This window comes from Brachyistius frenatus, unplaced genomic scaffold, assembly GCF_029030835.1.
Source record: "Brachyistius frenatus isolate BFR_SWC_R1_liver_20210118 unplaced genomic scaffold, ASM2903083v1 Contig_289, whole genome shotgun sequence".
Classification (NCBI taxonomy): Eukaryota; Metazoa; Chordata; class Actinopteri; family Embiotocidae; genus Brachyistius; species Brachyistius frenatus.
This window is the reverse complement of record NW_027210888.1, coordinates 255,001-271,961: the sequence shown is the minus strand read 5'-3', so window position 1 is coordinate 271,961 and position 16,961 is coordinate 255,001. Positions and strand designations below refer to the sequence as shown.

At 44.8% G+C, this 16,961-nt stretch overlaps 1 protein-coding gene across 1 annotated transcript in view; it reads left to right on the top strand.

Annotated features, from left to right (window-relative positions):
• LOC138635076 (intermembrane lipid transfer protein VPS13B-like) overlaps positions 1-16,961 on the top strand; it is a 317,362-nt gene that overhangs the window by 70,568 nt on the left and 229,833 nt on the right. Inside the window, 2 exon segments of the mRNA XM_069722388.1 lie at positions 9,733-9,867; positions 11,001-11,180. Of these exon segments, the coding sequence (XP_069578489.1) occupies positions 9,733-9,867; positions 11,001-11,180 (315 nt within the window).

Below are 16,961 nucleotides of genomic sequence, written 5' to 3'. Positions count from 1 at the left end.
CAGGAAGAGAAGAAAGACTTGAGTAACATGTTGGTCTTTGCATTTTAGTGTTTTGTAAAAGGCAGCATTTGAAAGACAAAAGATCAAGGTCATTTAAATCAGCATAACATTGGCATTTCCACCGGTGATGGATTCAGCTTTAATGCTGCGACCACAGCTGGTTTTCTGGCCACAGAGCTCTGTGGTGGTCTGGACCTGGACAAGAGGAGGGGGGTCTGGTAGAAGTTGGTTGTTGGTGGTCACCAGCCGTGATCTAGATGATTGCTGTGTGATATACGAGCTGTGACATTGCTTTAGTGTGACAGATATAGGGGAGAAAGAACAGAGGAAGAGGAAGAGAGAGTGAACGATATAATGAGCAGGATGAAAAATGAAAGAGAGAAGGATGTAAAGGTTGAAGGGAAAAGTGACAGAAAGAAGGAAACAAAGAGACGGAGAGTGTGGGGCCGACCTCAGTGCCCAGAGTTACAACTGGCCATCGGCTGGCTTTATTAAACACAGCTCTGGCACCTCATGGACTTTAAGGTTCGGCACACGTGCAAAGAGATCTGCATGTGCACAGATGCATGCCCGCCTCCATCTTTAGTGGATCCTATACGTACCTCTGAACTCACACCATATGATCCCATTTAAGGCAAATGATAGCAAGAATGTTTGGATACAGCAAACCTATGTTCTCATTGCATAGCAACTAGAGGCATGTTGATAAAATGAGTAGAGGACGTATGCTCTCACTCACAACCGTATCATTATTAAAACAAGTCCTTTGTTTGTACTTCCCCCCTCACTTACAACAGGGGAGAGGGGAGGGGGGAGGAGAGGGAAGGGGGAGGGGGGTTGTGGGTTTAGGATAAAAATGGAGAAAAGAGTGAAAAAAAAGACTGAAGCCTATTCAAGGTCACATTAGAGGGACTTATTATTTCTTTTCTTCACTGATATTTCCCATTCCTTTTAAACAAATGTGATCTCTTCGACCATGTCAACGATAGTTTTTACGCATTTTTGCGCTGCATGAAAAAGGCTGCTCCTGTCATGGCCAGCGGTTCACATCCCTGTGATCTGACTGCCTTCAGGAGCTTGAGTCTGACGTAAATCCCCCTGTGACGCTGCAGCACAATAAGTGTCTGTAATAGCTCCGTGTTGTTGGAGGGGAAGAAGAGTCCATTTCCATATCACTCTGTCACCTCTGGAATCTGATCCCTGCTATGTCATACATTTAATGTTGTTTAGTCCCAGAATTCAGCCTCCTATCTCGTCCCCCTCCGTCCCCCTCCGTCCCCCTCGGCTCTCCACTCGTGCAGCTGTTGGTAGATTACTTCTGGCTACGAGTCTGAACGGGAGGTTGCACTCCGCTCGCCTTTTCACTGTTTACTTGAGATTTTGTCTGACATGTCCTTCTTACTCAATACCTTAATGTTCCTCATCTATTAATCAAGACAAGCCAGAAGGAACATGCAGCTTAGCCCTGTCATATAATGAGCCTGTACACTTATCTCATGGAGATTGTTTTGATCATCCGTTTTTATTGTTCTCCAGTGAAAGTGAAGGACGGAAGGACGAGAGGCTTTTTATGGTCTGTGGTTGTCGCAAATGTCAGTAAAGAGATGGGAAGCTTAATGAAAACCCTGAGATGTCTGTTTCAGCGTGGCCTGGCCCCTCACTCAAGTATCCATACTTCTTTGAAGAGGTAACTTATTGGTTGGAGAGAAATTTCTGCCTGTCTACTTGTCTGCTTCACGGATTGACATCAGGACAGGAAGAAAGCAGCAGGGAAAGGAAAGAAAGAGGCCTTTTTTCATCCCTACGCAACCTTATTTCTGACATTAAAAACACGTTGTGTCAGCATCAGAGAACCGATAAATAAATCTTGGATGGAACTTGAGACGGTTCTTGTCAATGAAAACTTCAATGAGCTACAGACGGCCCTCGCTCCACTCCCGGCAGATTGTGATGATGTTTTAAGTCAATCCAGACTCGGGCCTTCCCCACTTTTCTTTTGTCTTCGTGAGGCTCTCTGCTCTTTCTCTGTCGGGCACTTTAGTCCCGAGCTAATGGGAGAAGCCAGTGGAGTCGATGCAAAACAGAAGTTTATGTTGTCCCATAATTAGACTTTGGATTACGTGGAAATGTATATGTTTAGTGGGATGAGAGGAACATGAAGTGTGTGAGCTCTGCTTCTCCATCAAAAAACATCTCAAGTCAGCTTTCCCCAGCCAGCTGCTTTGCCTTTATAAAAACATATATTTATGTATATGAACACAGATCTCCCCGTTAACGTTGGGAGGGTGACTTCAGACGCTCATCAGGGGACATCAGGCTTGTCACATCTCACCATGGTTCTCCATTCATCATTCCTCTTTTCCTCACACCATCCACGAGGCTTCTGGCGAAAGAAATCAGAAGTTAACTGAAAGGGCGCCAAAGATTTTCTCCCCTCTGCTTGTTTGAACAGGAGCCCACTTTTCTGTCATGGGAAATAAGATGGGATTCCAGGCATGTTGGAGAACATGGATGATCCCAGTTCAGGATCTGGAAGCCCGACTTTCCCATCCAACTTTTTATTTTTCTTCTCTGATATGAATCATTGATGGTTTCTCAGAGGCATCCTTCCACTTACCACTAAATCCAATATACCACTGGCTCAGTGCAGTGACTGCAGTTGGTCATTGATCTAAAGATCTATCGGGCTTTTTAGAAGCCTGGCTGCTCGTTGATTATGTCAGTTTAGTTCGCTGGCCAAGCATGGTAGCACAACGTTTGTGGAGCTGGAACCTCAGACTCATCTCCCCTTTGGAAGGTAAACTGAAATATGATATGAAACCCCCTGCAGCCATGGTTTATGAAGAATTGCCGTGGTAAAGAGTTGTCGGCCCCTACGATGTGTCATCAGCAGATAATGCATTAAACAGATCCCGAGGTGTGCAGAGTAGAGTTATAGAGAGGTGAAGATGGTTGTATTATATTCATGTGGATGGATTAGTCACTGTGGTGAGATAAGCATCACTGAAACAGAAGATAAAGCCATTAGAGTAGAAGTCTTTATTTTCATCAGAAAGAAAATCAGACTGTGAAGGAAAAAAGTAATGCATGAAATATAGCACATACATAATGAATAAGTAAAACTGTTAATTTGATAAATAAGTAGTTGGCAAACATGTTAAAACAGTTTTTGTGCAGCACAAAGCAAAGAGCATCTCTGACACATGAAACAAAATACACTATAAGTATACTGGGCTTTAAAGCACCCGCAGCCGACTGCTCTGAATGTTACCAAGCCCTCAATCAATGACAGCCCCGACTCAATGTGTTTGTGTTTATGTCATCTGGTAGTGTCTGCTGAGCGGGCTCCCTGCTGGGAGCCAACCGTCCCATCTGAGGCTAGTGACTAGTGCCGACTGAGCACATTGCTCCACGTCACAGGGCCATAAATTTCCACTGTGAGTCCCATTGAAGCGCCTCAGCAGCACCAAAACCCAGTCACGTCTTGGCTACCGCCACACAGACACAGGCAGCCTCCGCAAAGCTGACACATAAATATTGATCTCACTGGATTATTGATAAACAAGAACACTCTGCTCGCTTTCTCTTTAATCCTATCCCATAGAGAGAGGGGAGAGGGGAGGGGAGGGGAGGAGGGGAGAGGAGAAGAGGGGAGGAGAGGGGAGGGAGGAGGGGAGGGGAGAGGAGAGAGAAGAGAAGGGAGGGGAGGGGAGGGGAGAGGAGAGGGGGATAGGAGAGAGAAGAGGAGCCTGAGAAAAGGAGCTCCATGAGTTCCAGAGACAGAAGGAGCAGTAATCCAGAGTAGAGGGCTGGTTTAGCGTCATTAGCTGCGGTCTGTAGTTTCAGCATCTCTCATGGTGGAACCACACTGGCATTCCTTCCTGGCTCCTACTTCAAAGCTGCAATGCCCCTGTTTCTTATGCTAACCAAATTTGTCAGGGCAGCATTAGGCTGGGGGTATGGGAGATTGAGAGGCAGGCCCTCTCATCCAGAACTGTGTTTTAATGACCTATCTCACCACCGGCTAATCATCTCCTTACAAGTGGCAGTGCGGGAATCGTCCATGTCAGAGCACATGTTCCTCTATCACTCTGAGCACATCTGTCTCGCCCTTTTTCTCCCACTCTCTCTCCTGTTTCTCTCTCATTCTGTAACTCCCCACTCAGGTTTTGCTCCCGCCTCCCCCTCCACCTCCCCCTCCCCCTGCCCCTCCCACCTCCACCTCCACGTCCACCCTCCACCTCCACCTCCACCTCCATCACCACCACCACCTCCATCACCACCACCACCACCATCTTCACCACCACCACCACCGTCTTCCAAACCTCACTGCGGAGGCACATTAGTGTTGGCCAAATTGCTTCCGCATGAAGACTCCTTAATTGTGGTAATTCGGTGGCAGAGAACCACGGTTTGAATGTGCGGAGAACATGTGTCACTGCTTTAGTGGGCAGACAGAGAGGCAGGCAGCACCTGGAGGGGATGGAAATCATGTGAATTAGACCCCCGGCCTCTGCTACCGCCATCACTTACACCCCATCACTGTCTTCATACCACGGCCGTTGTAGGCAGTGAGTACACACACCACCACAGGAACCTGTGTGCAGCTTGGCCGGGCTTTTCTCAGGGGGAGGACAATGGCCCTCCATGTGTAAGTCCAGAAGAATTCAGTGTTGATGGACTTTTTTATGGACTAGAGTAATCCAGAGTGTGTGTGTGTGTGTGTGTGTGTGTGTGTGTGTGTGTGTGTGTGTGTGTGTGTGTGTGTGTGTGTGTGTGTGTGTGTGTGTGTGTGTGTGTGTGTGTGTGTGTGTGTGTGTGTGAGTGTGTGTGTGCGTGTGTGTGTGTGTGTGTGTGTGTGTGTGTGTGTGTGTGTGTGTGTGTGTGTGTGTGTGAGAGTGTGTGTGAGTGTGTGTGTGTTATTTAAATCTAAAATGCATCCCTCTCTATACTAAGTGCACTGACACCAGATCTGTTGTAACTGCTGTTGTGTGTTAACCGAACTCTGATTTGCTGCTTTAATCAGATATTAGTAGAAAGAACGATGACAGATATTTCCTCAAACAACAACTATTAAAGAACAACTTCCAACTACTGAATAATCTCCCAAAGGTGCCTTGCTGTTGGCTTCCCGTCTACTATCCTGCAGTGCTAAGTCCCCTGTGCTGACAGAGCTGCTCTCTTCTCAGCTTTAACTGCAGGACAAACCACTACTGGTTCACCTTGTCTGTTTTCCTGTCCCACTCTCTCTGCATGTGTCTGTATTTTTGCTGTGTGTCAGTTCTGGGCACTTTGCCAGCAGACCTGCTCCTACTTACTGCTTCTACTTCAGCCCCTCCTGACTTAGGAGAGACAGTTATTGTTTCTGCATCAGCACTTAATGGCTCAGCTGGCTGCTTTCAGGCTACCCAACTTGTCTATGTCTCCCTCTTTTTTCTGTCAGCCCCCTCGCTGCTGTGGGCCCGTTGCCAGATTTGGAGTTTTAGTATGTTCGTTTCTTTTTCCGTCCTCCTCCTCTTTCTTTGTCCTTTTACTTGTCCTTTAAGGTTCTGTGATAATCTGCCTCCTCTTGTCAACCAATTACCATCACCTGTATATAAAACTGCCCATTAATGAACGGAGTGTGTAACTGTTGTGTGAAGGTGCAGCATCTTGAAACAAAACCGCTTAAGTTGCTGTTTTATCAGAAGTCGCCATCTCCTCGCTCTATTAAAGAATCTGTACTTTGTTGTCTTAGTTTTCTTTGTCTAATGTATTTGTATGTTCTGCTGTAGAATAAATTAGCCGGTTGCCTGATGTTGTCAGTTTCTAGGTTTTTAGTTGCAGGTCTGGATGTTAGAAAGCAAACGTAAAAAAAACATAGAGAACGCCTTTTTCTTTCTACCTCAGCTTATAACGTTTCCATGTTCTCATGTGAATGCTTTGGCTTATTTGCAAAAAAAGAAGAAGTAAAAAACGTTTCCATTGCTTCACAAGTGAAAATTAGAAATATTTTTTGATGTATAATGTATGTACAGCTTCCTAGGCAGATAACTTTCCCATACCATTCCTGAAAACAGTGAGAGCAGGACATGTTGGAATGTGTAACGCATGGCTTTCAAGTCCGCAGATGTCCTTCACACACACATTCATACTGAACCACGTGCACGACAACTATTGAGGTATGCAGAAAGCTAGAAGAGCCGCCTCCACTTCCCATACTGAGTGTGTATCAGCGTGCGTGTGTTCGCTCTCTTTTTTTTTTTAATTTTTTTTTTATCAACTCTTCAAATCCTTTAGTGTTTCTTTACTGACTTTCCGTCCCTCCTTCCCTCGGTCTTCGCCACACTTTCTCATCAGCGTTTAGTGTGAATCCAGCTGCCCACGGTTGCCCTCTCTGTGTTTGATGGAGTGCCATAGCCTCTGGCCTCTAGCTGTGTGTTTATGTACTTCTTGCACCTGCCTTTGCTTGACGAGTAGCAGCACCACACACACTCACTCACAGGAACACACACACACACACACACACACACACACACACACACACACACACACACACACACACACACACACACACACACACACACACACACACACACACACACACACACACACACACACACACACACACACACACTAACCTTGTGTTTCTACTCTTCCTGTGTACCCCACATTTTTATCGTCTTAACAGCTGGACAAAACATTGTCCACAGCCCCCCCACGCAACAATCACCAGTCCAGCAGGTGCACCGTGCCCTTTAGGACATCTATGTGGGCCAGCGCGATATGATATAGTGATACTCTCTGTGCCATTTATCAAAGAGCAAACAGCAGTGGGAAGGACCTCTGTCATGTTGCACTTTTAACATCTCCATCTTTTCCAGACTCAGTTGCTGCACCGGCCGACTCATCACTGCTGCTGTCAGTTTTCCTGCAGTACTGTTTTTAAGAAGGGCCGCTGGATCTGGATATCCATTCTCAACGATAGTCTGCTCTTTGAGGGTAGATGGGTCATGGGTTTTTAGGTCCACTGAGACACACTCAATAATATAGCCAAATGTCTGGTGTAACCCTTTTATGGCAAATGTATATAGCGATATTGTTTCCAGTGGGAGAAGAGAGCCTGGCTTTATGTCTTTCTCTATCTTTCTCTCTGGTCCTGGATCACATCAAATAACCTAAAATCTGTGTGCACGGTGCACACGTATATATCTGTAACTGTCTGTATGCGAGCTTGAACATACATGCTTCTCATGTCTGACAGCAGACAGTCCGGTCCCTGGTTTCCACATTTTTTGCGGGGTTGAAAGATAAAATGATGACTAAAAGTGTGTAAAATATTGATGGAAATTTTGATAAAAAAAAATAATTCTGAAATGCTGCCTGGTTTTCTGAAACCATTTTTAAGTTGAAACATTTGTTTGTCTCCTCTGTGCTTCCATGTTCTCAACACTGATACACAATTCAAAATGCCAGAGTGGAAATGAACATTTAAAAGAACACAAAAAAACAACCTTGTGCTGTTGATGCTTCACAACGCCATTACTTTGTGATGGTATTCTGATCATAGACATGTGTTTACAATTGTTTTACAGAGTAAAGGTTTGGTTTTACCAGTTACTTCAAAATTACAAATGCTGTTTGTGCATCCAACACTCTGTACTGCGTTGTGTTTAGAAAGATAGTGAATGAAGTAGGAGCCACAGAGACGTCCAGCTCAGCTGCTGCTGTGGTGGACCTGCAGATTTATTAAGTGGGAAGCAGAGAGACGGGACGGGGGGTTATTAACATTACCATCTTCCATCTGGGCTTCCAGAGGGCCTCTCAGACAGCAGGTGAAGAGGTTGATGGGTAATTTGTCCGAGCGAGGGAGAGGAGGGAAGTCAGTGGTTAGGGATTTTAGCAATTTCCAGTAATTCACTTGGTTAAACGTGCTGTGTATGTGTCTACTCAAATCCTGCCCCCATCTCCACTCTCAGCAGGATCACAGTGGAAGTACATTTTAGCAACAGCAAACAACGACACTATCTGTCATGTTGGTGAAAAACAACCCACTCAAGTACCTTTGTTTATGCAGCCTGCAGAGTTGAGATGACCTAAATAAGGAAAAACTTTGAATAGTTGTAATTTGACGATACAGACAGAAGAAAACGGGTAGAAGAGTTAACTGATCTAAGATAAAATGTCAGATAGGAAGTGGATGTGGATGAAAGGACGCTTTAGAAGTCCAAACTGGCTTTTTACTGGTTTCTTTAGTGACTTTTGCCAAATGTACTTTTACAGCCTCTAGTAGCACCGCTCATCTGTGCCTTATTAGCACAATACGTCTCATTGACCAGCAGGCAGTAAATCCCTGCTGTCCAATCCATGCGTTTCATTTGTTCTTTAATGTTGTTTTTATTTATTTGTGTATATATTGAACATGTTTTGCTGTTTGTCACCAGGCCAGTGTGTGACACAAAAAGCTCCAGTTTGATTTGATTTGATTAAAAAAAAAGAAAAAAAAAGGAAATGAGCTGCTATCAGTGTACGAGGGGATTATTTTGAGGAGTAAAGCCTCATTGGAACAGGTGATGTAAGAACTTAACGTGATTCCCTCGGACAGCTCCAGCTCTCTGGAAGAATGCAGCATGTGATGGATGGATCCTCCTCTCCTCTCTCAACAGGCGGTTTGGCACCGAGCTCTCTCAACTCCACAATATCTTCAAGCTATCCAGCTATTTCTGCCTCCTCCTCCCCCTGTTATGTGTTTGAAATCTCCTCTCACCATAGGAATAACATTGACATATCATAATAGTGAGTGTGTAATCCCCCCCACTCCTTTCCACAGTGCAAACAGTTTCTTTTTGGAAAGATGGAAGACGGAGGGTTCTTCCACACTCGGCTGCCATTAAGAGAAATAATCACAGAGTGAAGAACACTTGAGGCTCCTGTGATGTAATGCTGGTGTGAGATGAGTTGTAGTTGACACTAAGCTGGATGCAGGCGTGACTATATTGGATATTGTTTTGGAAAGATATATCCTTTATATTGACCTATTACTCATACCGGTCCCTGTTCTTTGACTTAAAATGTTCAAGTCATTCACTTCAGTAGATTTACTGGGAACTCATAAAACATTTAGAGCAAGCACATGACAATTTAAAGGATAAAATTTTATGTCTTAATATCCTTCTGAGGCACTTCTTACAAAACAAAATGGCTGTGATGTCGGGACTTTGCTGAACTGGATCCAGAATCTCACCAGTGTGCTGCAAATGTTTTCACAGGAAGCTTTATGAATTCAGAGGAATAAAATTCCCAATAAAAATGAGAGCCTTGTTCATTTTCAGACCCTGTTAGTTCGTACTCACAGATAAATACAAACAAGTTTAAGAAGCTGTTTGAATATTAATAATACTGGTCTCAATGGGTATCGTCTGTGAGGATAAAGCGAGTAGAGGCCAGGGCTGATAAACAACTATCATGCATTATATGGAATATAAGATGTGGCTTTGGTTCACCTATATTTTATATTTCATCATGCATCCAATACAACAACAGGTTAACCTTGGAAACAGAGGGCATGCTGTATCCCGGCCAGCACCGAGCTTAGATCAACACACTCGTGGTGTTGGTGATTTCTGTGTTTAAGAGCACCTGGTTGGTCAAGAACAATTAAAGGCCAATCGAGTGTTTAACGAAGCCACAGAAGCGGCGTTTTAACCTGCCGGACTGCAGTTCATTTTCACTTTTTTTTCTCCTTTTTATGAGGTGTGAAATACCCAGGCCCGTCACCGACTCTCGAAGGCTCGGTCCAAAACCTGGAGCTGAAGTTCTGCAGCCGTGCGACGGTGAAATGCGCCTCGGGAACCGTGGGAGCTGTAAAAGTGTGCGCCAGGACCCCAGGTGTGTGCAGCTGTGCCCTGTTAAAAGTTTACTGCCTGTGTAGGGAAAGAGTGAGACAGACTAGACTCTTCTTTGACTTTCTTTAACTTATACTTTTACACACTCCTCTCTGTCTCTCTCCTTCGCCTCAGTCTTTATCTTGATTTCTTTCCAGCCATGTGATTCAGTTGCTGTTTTCTCCCGCGGCGCTGGCTCTGGGCTGCGGCCATGTCTTTGATGGCGAGGATGTTATTGGAGCTAGTGTCACAGCACAAAGTTCACCAGGTCAAACTGCACACATGATGTTGGGCCGATTAGGAGATCTACTGCAGCTGTCAGAAAAACAAAGAAACGAGTCACATGCAATTAATTCTCTTATTTTAAAATTAACATCTATTGGGAATGTAATTAAATCACCACTGCAAACAGGAATATCAGCCGGTTTACAGTTCATTCTTCTGCCGATCGGTGAGCCTGTCAAACGCATTATGAGATGGAATGAAAAATTAAATAAAGCATGGCTCCAAAGTTGGGTAGTACTGTTTTTCATCATCTTCCTGTTGGTCAGTTATTCTTTGTCACCGTTCCTTTTTCAATGTGTTTTGACTCTTTCTTTGACAGATTTTCCAAAACTTTTTCTCTAGCATTTGAATGTTTTAGCATGTTTTTTTTTCAGATTTCCATTCCAGTTTTCACATGGATGATATGGTGCACTTGGGTTGTCGCATATTACTTCAAAAACTCTGACAGTCTTTTTTATCGCTGACATTTTCTGCACTTTTTTTCTTTATGATTAAGCTCCAACATTTTGTCTCCAGGTTGTTTAGTTTCCTCATTTAAGGCTCTAAATCGCAGCTCGAGCAACTTAAACAAGTGTGCAGCCAGAAAAGGCCGTTGCGACACTCTTAACTCAGTGTGATGGCGCTTCACTGCTTTTCTTCGATGCAACTGAAGACATCCACATTCACAACGTGATTCAAATAAAACAGACACTTTTTTTAAATTCAATAAGCATGCAACTCATACTCTTGCTTTTTATTTTGTATTATCTTGGTCACATTTTTGAGGAAGACTTTCTCTTTATTGAATGTGAATAATTATTGCTGATTTGGGGAGTTTGTTATGAATTACAAATGATAACTCTTGTCTCTTAGGTTCGGGAGAGGCGGTGAAGGACAAGCTGGTTCCCCTGATTCAGGGCCCGTCCGACACCAAAGAACTCCACATGAGTCGCTGGCTGAACGAGATTCGCAAACCTGAATCTTTGCTGGCTCCCGACCTGCTGGCATTTTCTGTTCAGGTCCCTCAGCAAGGAGACGACTGCAGGAGCTCAGGTACCTCCTCCTCCTCCTCCTCCTCCTCTCCTCATGTTGCTCTGTGGTACAGATTCTTATTCAACCTGTTTATTTTTGGAACCATAATCCTGCATTAATATGTTTGTGGTTGTGGTGTTTGGATCAGTTACAGCCTCTGATAGTCACTATTACATCTCTGTTATTGATGATCTAATGCAAAGTCTCGATTTGTTTAGGTCGTCATATTTTCCTTCCTCCCATAATGCCTCGCAGCGCCCACTTTCAGTTATTTGTTGAGTAGAGCCGATAAGTGTTTTCCACTCCACTATCATTGAGGCAGAGTTGGCAGCTCGGCATCTCTTTACAGGCAGCATGACTTCTCTAAACAGCAGTTAGTCTCTGTCAGCGCCGGGCTGAGCTGGCTAACAGCAGCTAACCACCAGAGGATTGCTGCTGACGGCTGCTCTGATGTCAGGTTGCAGGTTTTGATTGCGCCTCTAGACCACAGATTATATTTCTTGTGTCAGTGCACGACTGCGTGAGTGTATGCGTGTGTGTTTAGAGGGCGGGAGTGGGATTATTCAGAAGTACTTCCAAAAGACTAAAAATGCATTTTTGGATTTCAAAGTTCAAAATGCTGCAGTGTTTGATTTAGTAAGTTGGATATGAAATGACTTTGTCTCATATATCTATAGCAGTAGCCAGGTATGCCCTCATCTACACAGTATGGCCTCCAGTGCTCTTTGAAACTGAAGAAGCCCCTGCAATGGTTCCTTCTGTAATGGAGACCATGAATATTAGTGTGTCATCAATAACTTCTCCACAACTGCAACTAGCTGTTCGGTCAGGAAAGATTGATACTTGTGGAAGTAGATGGACTCGACAGTCTCTCCTATGTCATGGCCTTCAATGGCTCCCAAGTGTCTGAGAGCCCACAGTAGGTGATTCTCTCAAAGTCTTAAAGTACATTCTGGGCAGTTATCCTGCGAGCCCCCCCCCCCCCCCCACACACACACACACACACACACACACACACACACACACACACACACACACACACACACACACACACACACACACACACACACACACACACACACACACACACACACACACACACACACCCAACAGCAGATACAGGAGAAGCCTGGGGTGACAGTGTAAAACAATATACCTCCGCTATTTGTTTTCAGAGTTGTCTGCAGAGTCACAACTGTACATCACTTTTAATACAGGGCTACAGAGATTCATCGGGTGGCCTTGACTTACTTCAACCCCCGAACTGGGCCCTGAATCACGCCGGGGCCCGGGGCCTTAAACATGTCAGGAATGAGATGAACATCGAGCTGTCTCAGGCGGTTTCAGGCTGAGAGGAGAAGATCCAGCTGTGGTGAAGTAAGAGGAGAAGTATGGTGCAGAGACAGTAGATGTGGGAGCTCATCCCTGACCGGCCATTTCTCTGCTGTTTGAACGTCACGCAGTCAGTTTCTGCCAGCACACAGTAGGGGTCTGCCACATTCAGATCTATATAACTTGTAATATAACAAAAATTCATATTGTGATCACAGCAATAATGTGACCTGTTGACGCATCACTGTACCAACCTAAAGTTCCATGTGTAACTTGTAGGACTCAGGATAATTTGAACCAATCAGCAGACCCGGAAACCAGCCGACACTCTGCCGCCGCTGCAGCTACCGACGGCGTGTTTTCCTGAGAGCGGGACATTTTTTTTTAAATTAAAATAGTTTTGATGAACGCCAGCAGCTTGACGAGGTTCTGAGCGATTCTGATGATATTGATATATATGTTAAGGCTGCGCTCGTCACCAGCCGTCCAATCGCAGTGTAGGAGGGGTGGGACAAACACGGTTCCCCACCGACGCTGCTCACTGATTGGTCTGAAAACTGAAGCTGAGCCACAGCTGGCGCTGCAGGGCAGGAGGTTGGTCCAGGATGTGGAGCGACTTCGGCCATCCAGACGTGGTTTGGTTTGGATTCGATACAACAGACTTCAGTGATGTGTTGGCTTTCTACTTATTTGAAGGCACACTCTCACATTTATGCTGATATTGTAATTGTGTGAATGCTAAAACATTTTTCGGTATTTTGTTATATATCGTCACTAGAGAGATACCCTGGAATGCCATGCTGTTATTTCAGGCCTCTGTCGCCCACCGTGTGCCAGGACACTGCTATAAATTGAAATTAGAAGGGAAAAGCTTCCATTTCATGGGTAACTCATGGTTAGATTAATGTGAGGACAGACATTGAATACATTTCCTGCAGGTTGCAGTGACATGAAAGTAGATTTAAGTTGTTCCACCGTTTACAGCCTCACAGACATACAATGATAATCATAGGAGCTCTGGTGAATTGGATTTAGTGCAAAGCCTCAGACTATTACTGTGATTTAGAGAGCATATGATTTCAGCAAAGCAATGGCTCATAAAGACGACATATTTTTGAATTTTAAAACCTGATCTGAACACAAACCAGAGGAGCAAAAAGAGCGGGAGAGAGAGATGAAGGTGAAGAGGAGGTGGGGGTCCGACTCCCAGAAGCACTGGATATATCTCCAGCAGATGTGGAGGCCTGAACTCCTTCTCATCACTGACTCTCTTTCCTCTCTTCTGGGTTTCATGTTCTTTGTTTCGTGCTTCTTTTTGTTTCTCACTCTGTCCGCTCGTCTCTGCAAACATTTCTGCTTTAATACTTTCTCCCTCTTCACATTCATTACACACACAACACACAACACACAACACATCTATTTTTCTTTGTTAGTAATCTGTAATTTAAAAAAAAATTTTTTTATCTCACAAAGCTCTGCAGAACTGCTGGGTTAGGGTTAGGTGTGTGTGTGCTGACACACACACATGCACACACCCCCACCCCTCAAAAACACACAACACACACACACACACACATGCACACGCACGCACACGCACGCACGCACACACACGCACACACACGCACGCCAGTATTTGCCCCAGAAATTGTTCTTTTATCTCTGATATACTCGTCAGAGCTGGAGACAGCAGTGTGTGTGTGTGTGTGTGTGTGTGTGTGTGTGTGTGTGTGTGTGTGTGTGTGTGTGTGTGTGTGTGTGTGTGTGTGTCTACTTCGAGGTCTGTGTTTTGTATAGTGGTCAGGCTTACATCAAAGCCTTGGGTCAGTCCACATGTCCCATGTCCCTGCTGTCATCCAGAGGGTGACTGGGAGCCTGTTCGAGCCCCGTTAATGGAATGATGGATGCAACGCCTCATTCAGCCGGAGATGAAAGGTGGCGTAGCACCACTCGAAGTGGGCTGCACCCTTTGGTCCCATAGGGCCGGCTCAGAGGCTCAACATTTGGTGATCATGACATTTCTGAATTGTTGGAGCACTTGGCCTTGGCATCAAACACATTTTATTCATCCCATGTGGTTCTGTTGATTCCATTTAGCAAATTCTTAAAGCGTGATCATTATACATTGAGCATAGGGACGGGGCAGGGGAGTGAGGAAAGAAAGCTAACTCCTTACACCACAGACATACTGAAAACATTAAGATATAATGATCCACAATCAACAAATTTATTCTATTTTACATCTGATTAGCTGCTTCTGGTTTCTGTTCAGACGAACACAGAGCACAGCAGAGCTGTCCAAGCTGTCGGCCCAGTTTTTAAAGTTTAATATTTATTTAGAGAAGAAAGGGGAGGTAACAGACATCAATCTACCAGTGTGTAGTGTTTTACACAACATTTAGTAGACACTCACAAGCCGAGTGTGCTTTCACATTCATATACATTCATTTGTATTTTCCTCTTTTGGTGCATTTGATTGACTGCAGTTGATTATAAGTCGAGAGAAGTCTTGCTTTTAGTGTTTCCCCTCTGGTCATGTATGTGTGATCTCTGTGTTGTCTCATTTCTTAGAGGTTGTGACAGGCTCTGGAAATCACCAGCACTTTCCTTATGGATCCTTTAATTCATCCCAGAAGCCATTTCCTCCATGCCTTCCATTTTCCATTTTTTGGAGCTCAGTTTCTGATAGAATGTACTGGATGTAATAGACTGATTCTGTAGGAACAACCCTCCACATGAGGCTTGAGCACTTGTCTCTGGACATGTCTTTATTATATAGTTGCCTTTGACAAAAAGTTAGGTAAGAACCGCAATTGGTGAAGGTTTAATTAAAAATTGATTAAATGATTAAATTCATAATCTGGCCACTCTAAACATGTTTTAATGGTGTCTCTATCTCTCATTGTAACTCGTCCATGCTACATTAAGTGTAGAAGATGAGGAGCTTTCCAACATGACCAGGGACATCTGGTTTCTGTCTGATTGTTTACCAGTGAATTAAAACAAATTCCAATTAAGTTAGAAAATGAAGAGAGTGGGCTGTGTGGCTGAGGGAGTCCCTGTACACTTGTAGAAGTCCTCCACATCCAGACTAGTGTGTTTCCATTTAACAGAGTTGAGGTTGGAACATTCTAATAAATTAAACACAATTATAGGCGTGGGTTTTAATGCAGAAGAACTAAGCAGCTCTGCTTTGAAACAGCCTCTTTTATAGATCCAAAGGGATTTAGTAATTTCATTTCTTGCCGTTAACCCTTTACGTTACAACGGGACAGTCCCAGATGATTTCTCCTAATTGAGCAGTCAGTCCACATGGATTCAACAATGATAAGATGTTTTGGCAGTGGGAGAGTTTTTTTTCAATTCCTCTCCCTTTAAAAGAAGCAAACATGATTCATATGTGCTCTGTTATGACACAGGAATAATGAGAAATCAATGCCAGTATTAAATAACATGAAGAAACAAAGGATGGAAGCAGTGCAGCTCGAAGAGGAGTCTTCAGCTTGTGGAGCTCCGGGCGTGAAGCTGCTGCTTTAAAGTCCCAGCAGGCAGCAATCCAGGATGAGAAGGGCACAGGTTAGTCTTCCACATGGACCCAGCCGAGAGCCAGGGACATGTCATCAGTCACGAGCACACACTGGGCCCGATGCCGCTGGTATTGGATCTATAAATTATTTGTGCGGTTAATCAGAGTAGCGCGGTGCCTTCAGGATCACCATGGACATGTCAGTCATAAGGACCTTCAGAGCAGCACTCTGTGTAAATTATCAGTGGTACTCACGAGACAGCCGGATCATTTTGATGGCTGGACAGTGACTGGCTGGCTGACTCTCCTCCTTGGCTTGGTTGTGGGGCTGTCAGTGCTGATGGATGGGAAAGACTAAGGGGGCCTTGGAGGGGGCCGGTGTGCAGGAGTGGAGGGCCAGAGGGCGTGTGAGGAGCTGGGGTTTATACTGAACCTCGGGGCAAGCGGCAGCCTGCAGGTGTCCCCCCCGACCCCCACCCCACCCCACCCCACCCCACACACACACACACACACACACACACACACACACACACACACACACACACACACACACACACACACACACACACACACACACACACACACACACACACACACCCTTCACCACTGTGAGTTTCACCAGAGGAGGAGGGACCGGCGGGTCGGGTGGGCTTTATGATCACAGGGAAGACAAAAAGAGAGAGAGAGAGTGAGGGATAGCATGTGTTTTCCCCAGGCACGCCAGCAGCTGCGAGACAATGATTTATGCTTTTCTCAGAACTCTGGGATCTCAAAATGTTACATTTAATCAAGCACACTGAGAGCAGAGCAAATGTTAAAGATGTTCCTTATAAAGCCCTCTGGTTTGATCTCTTTACCATACCATGGGAGCTGTGGGAATCGGGGAACAAAGTGATCTTTAATCTCAATTTTAACATATTGGAAGGAATTATGAAAGCTCCATGGAA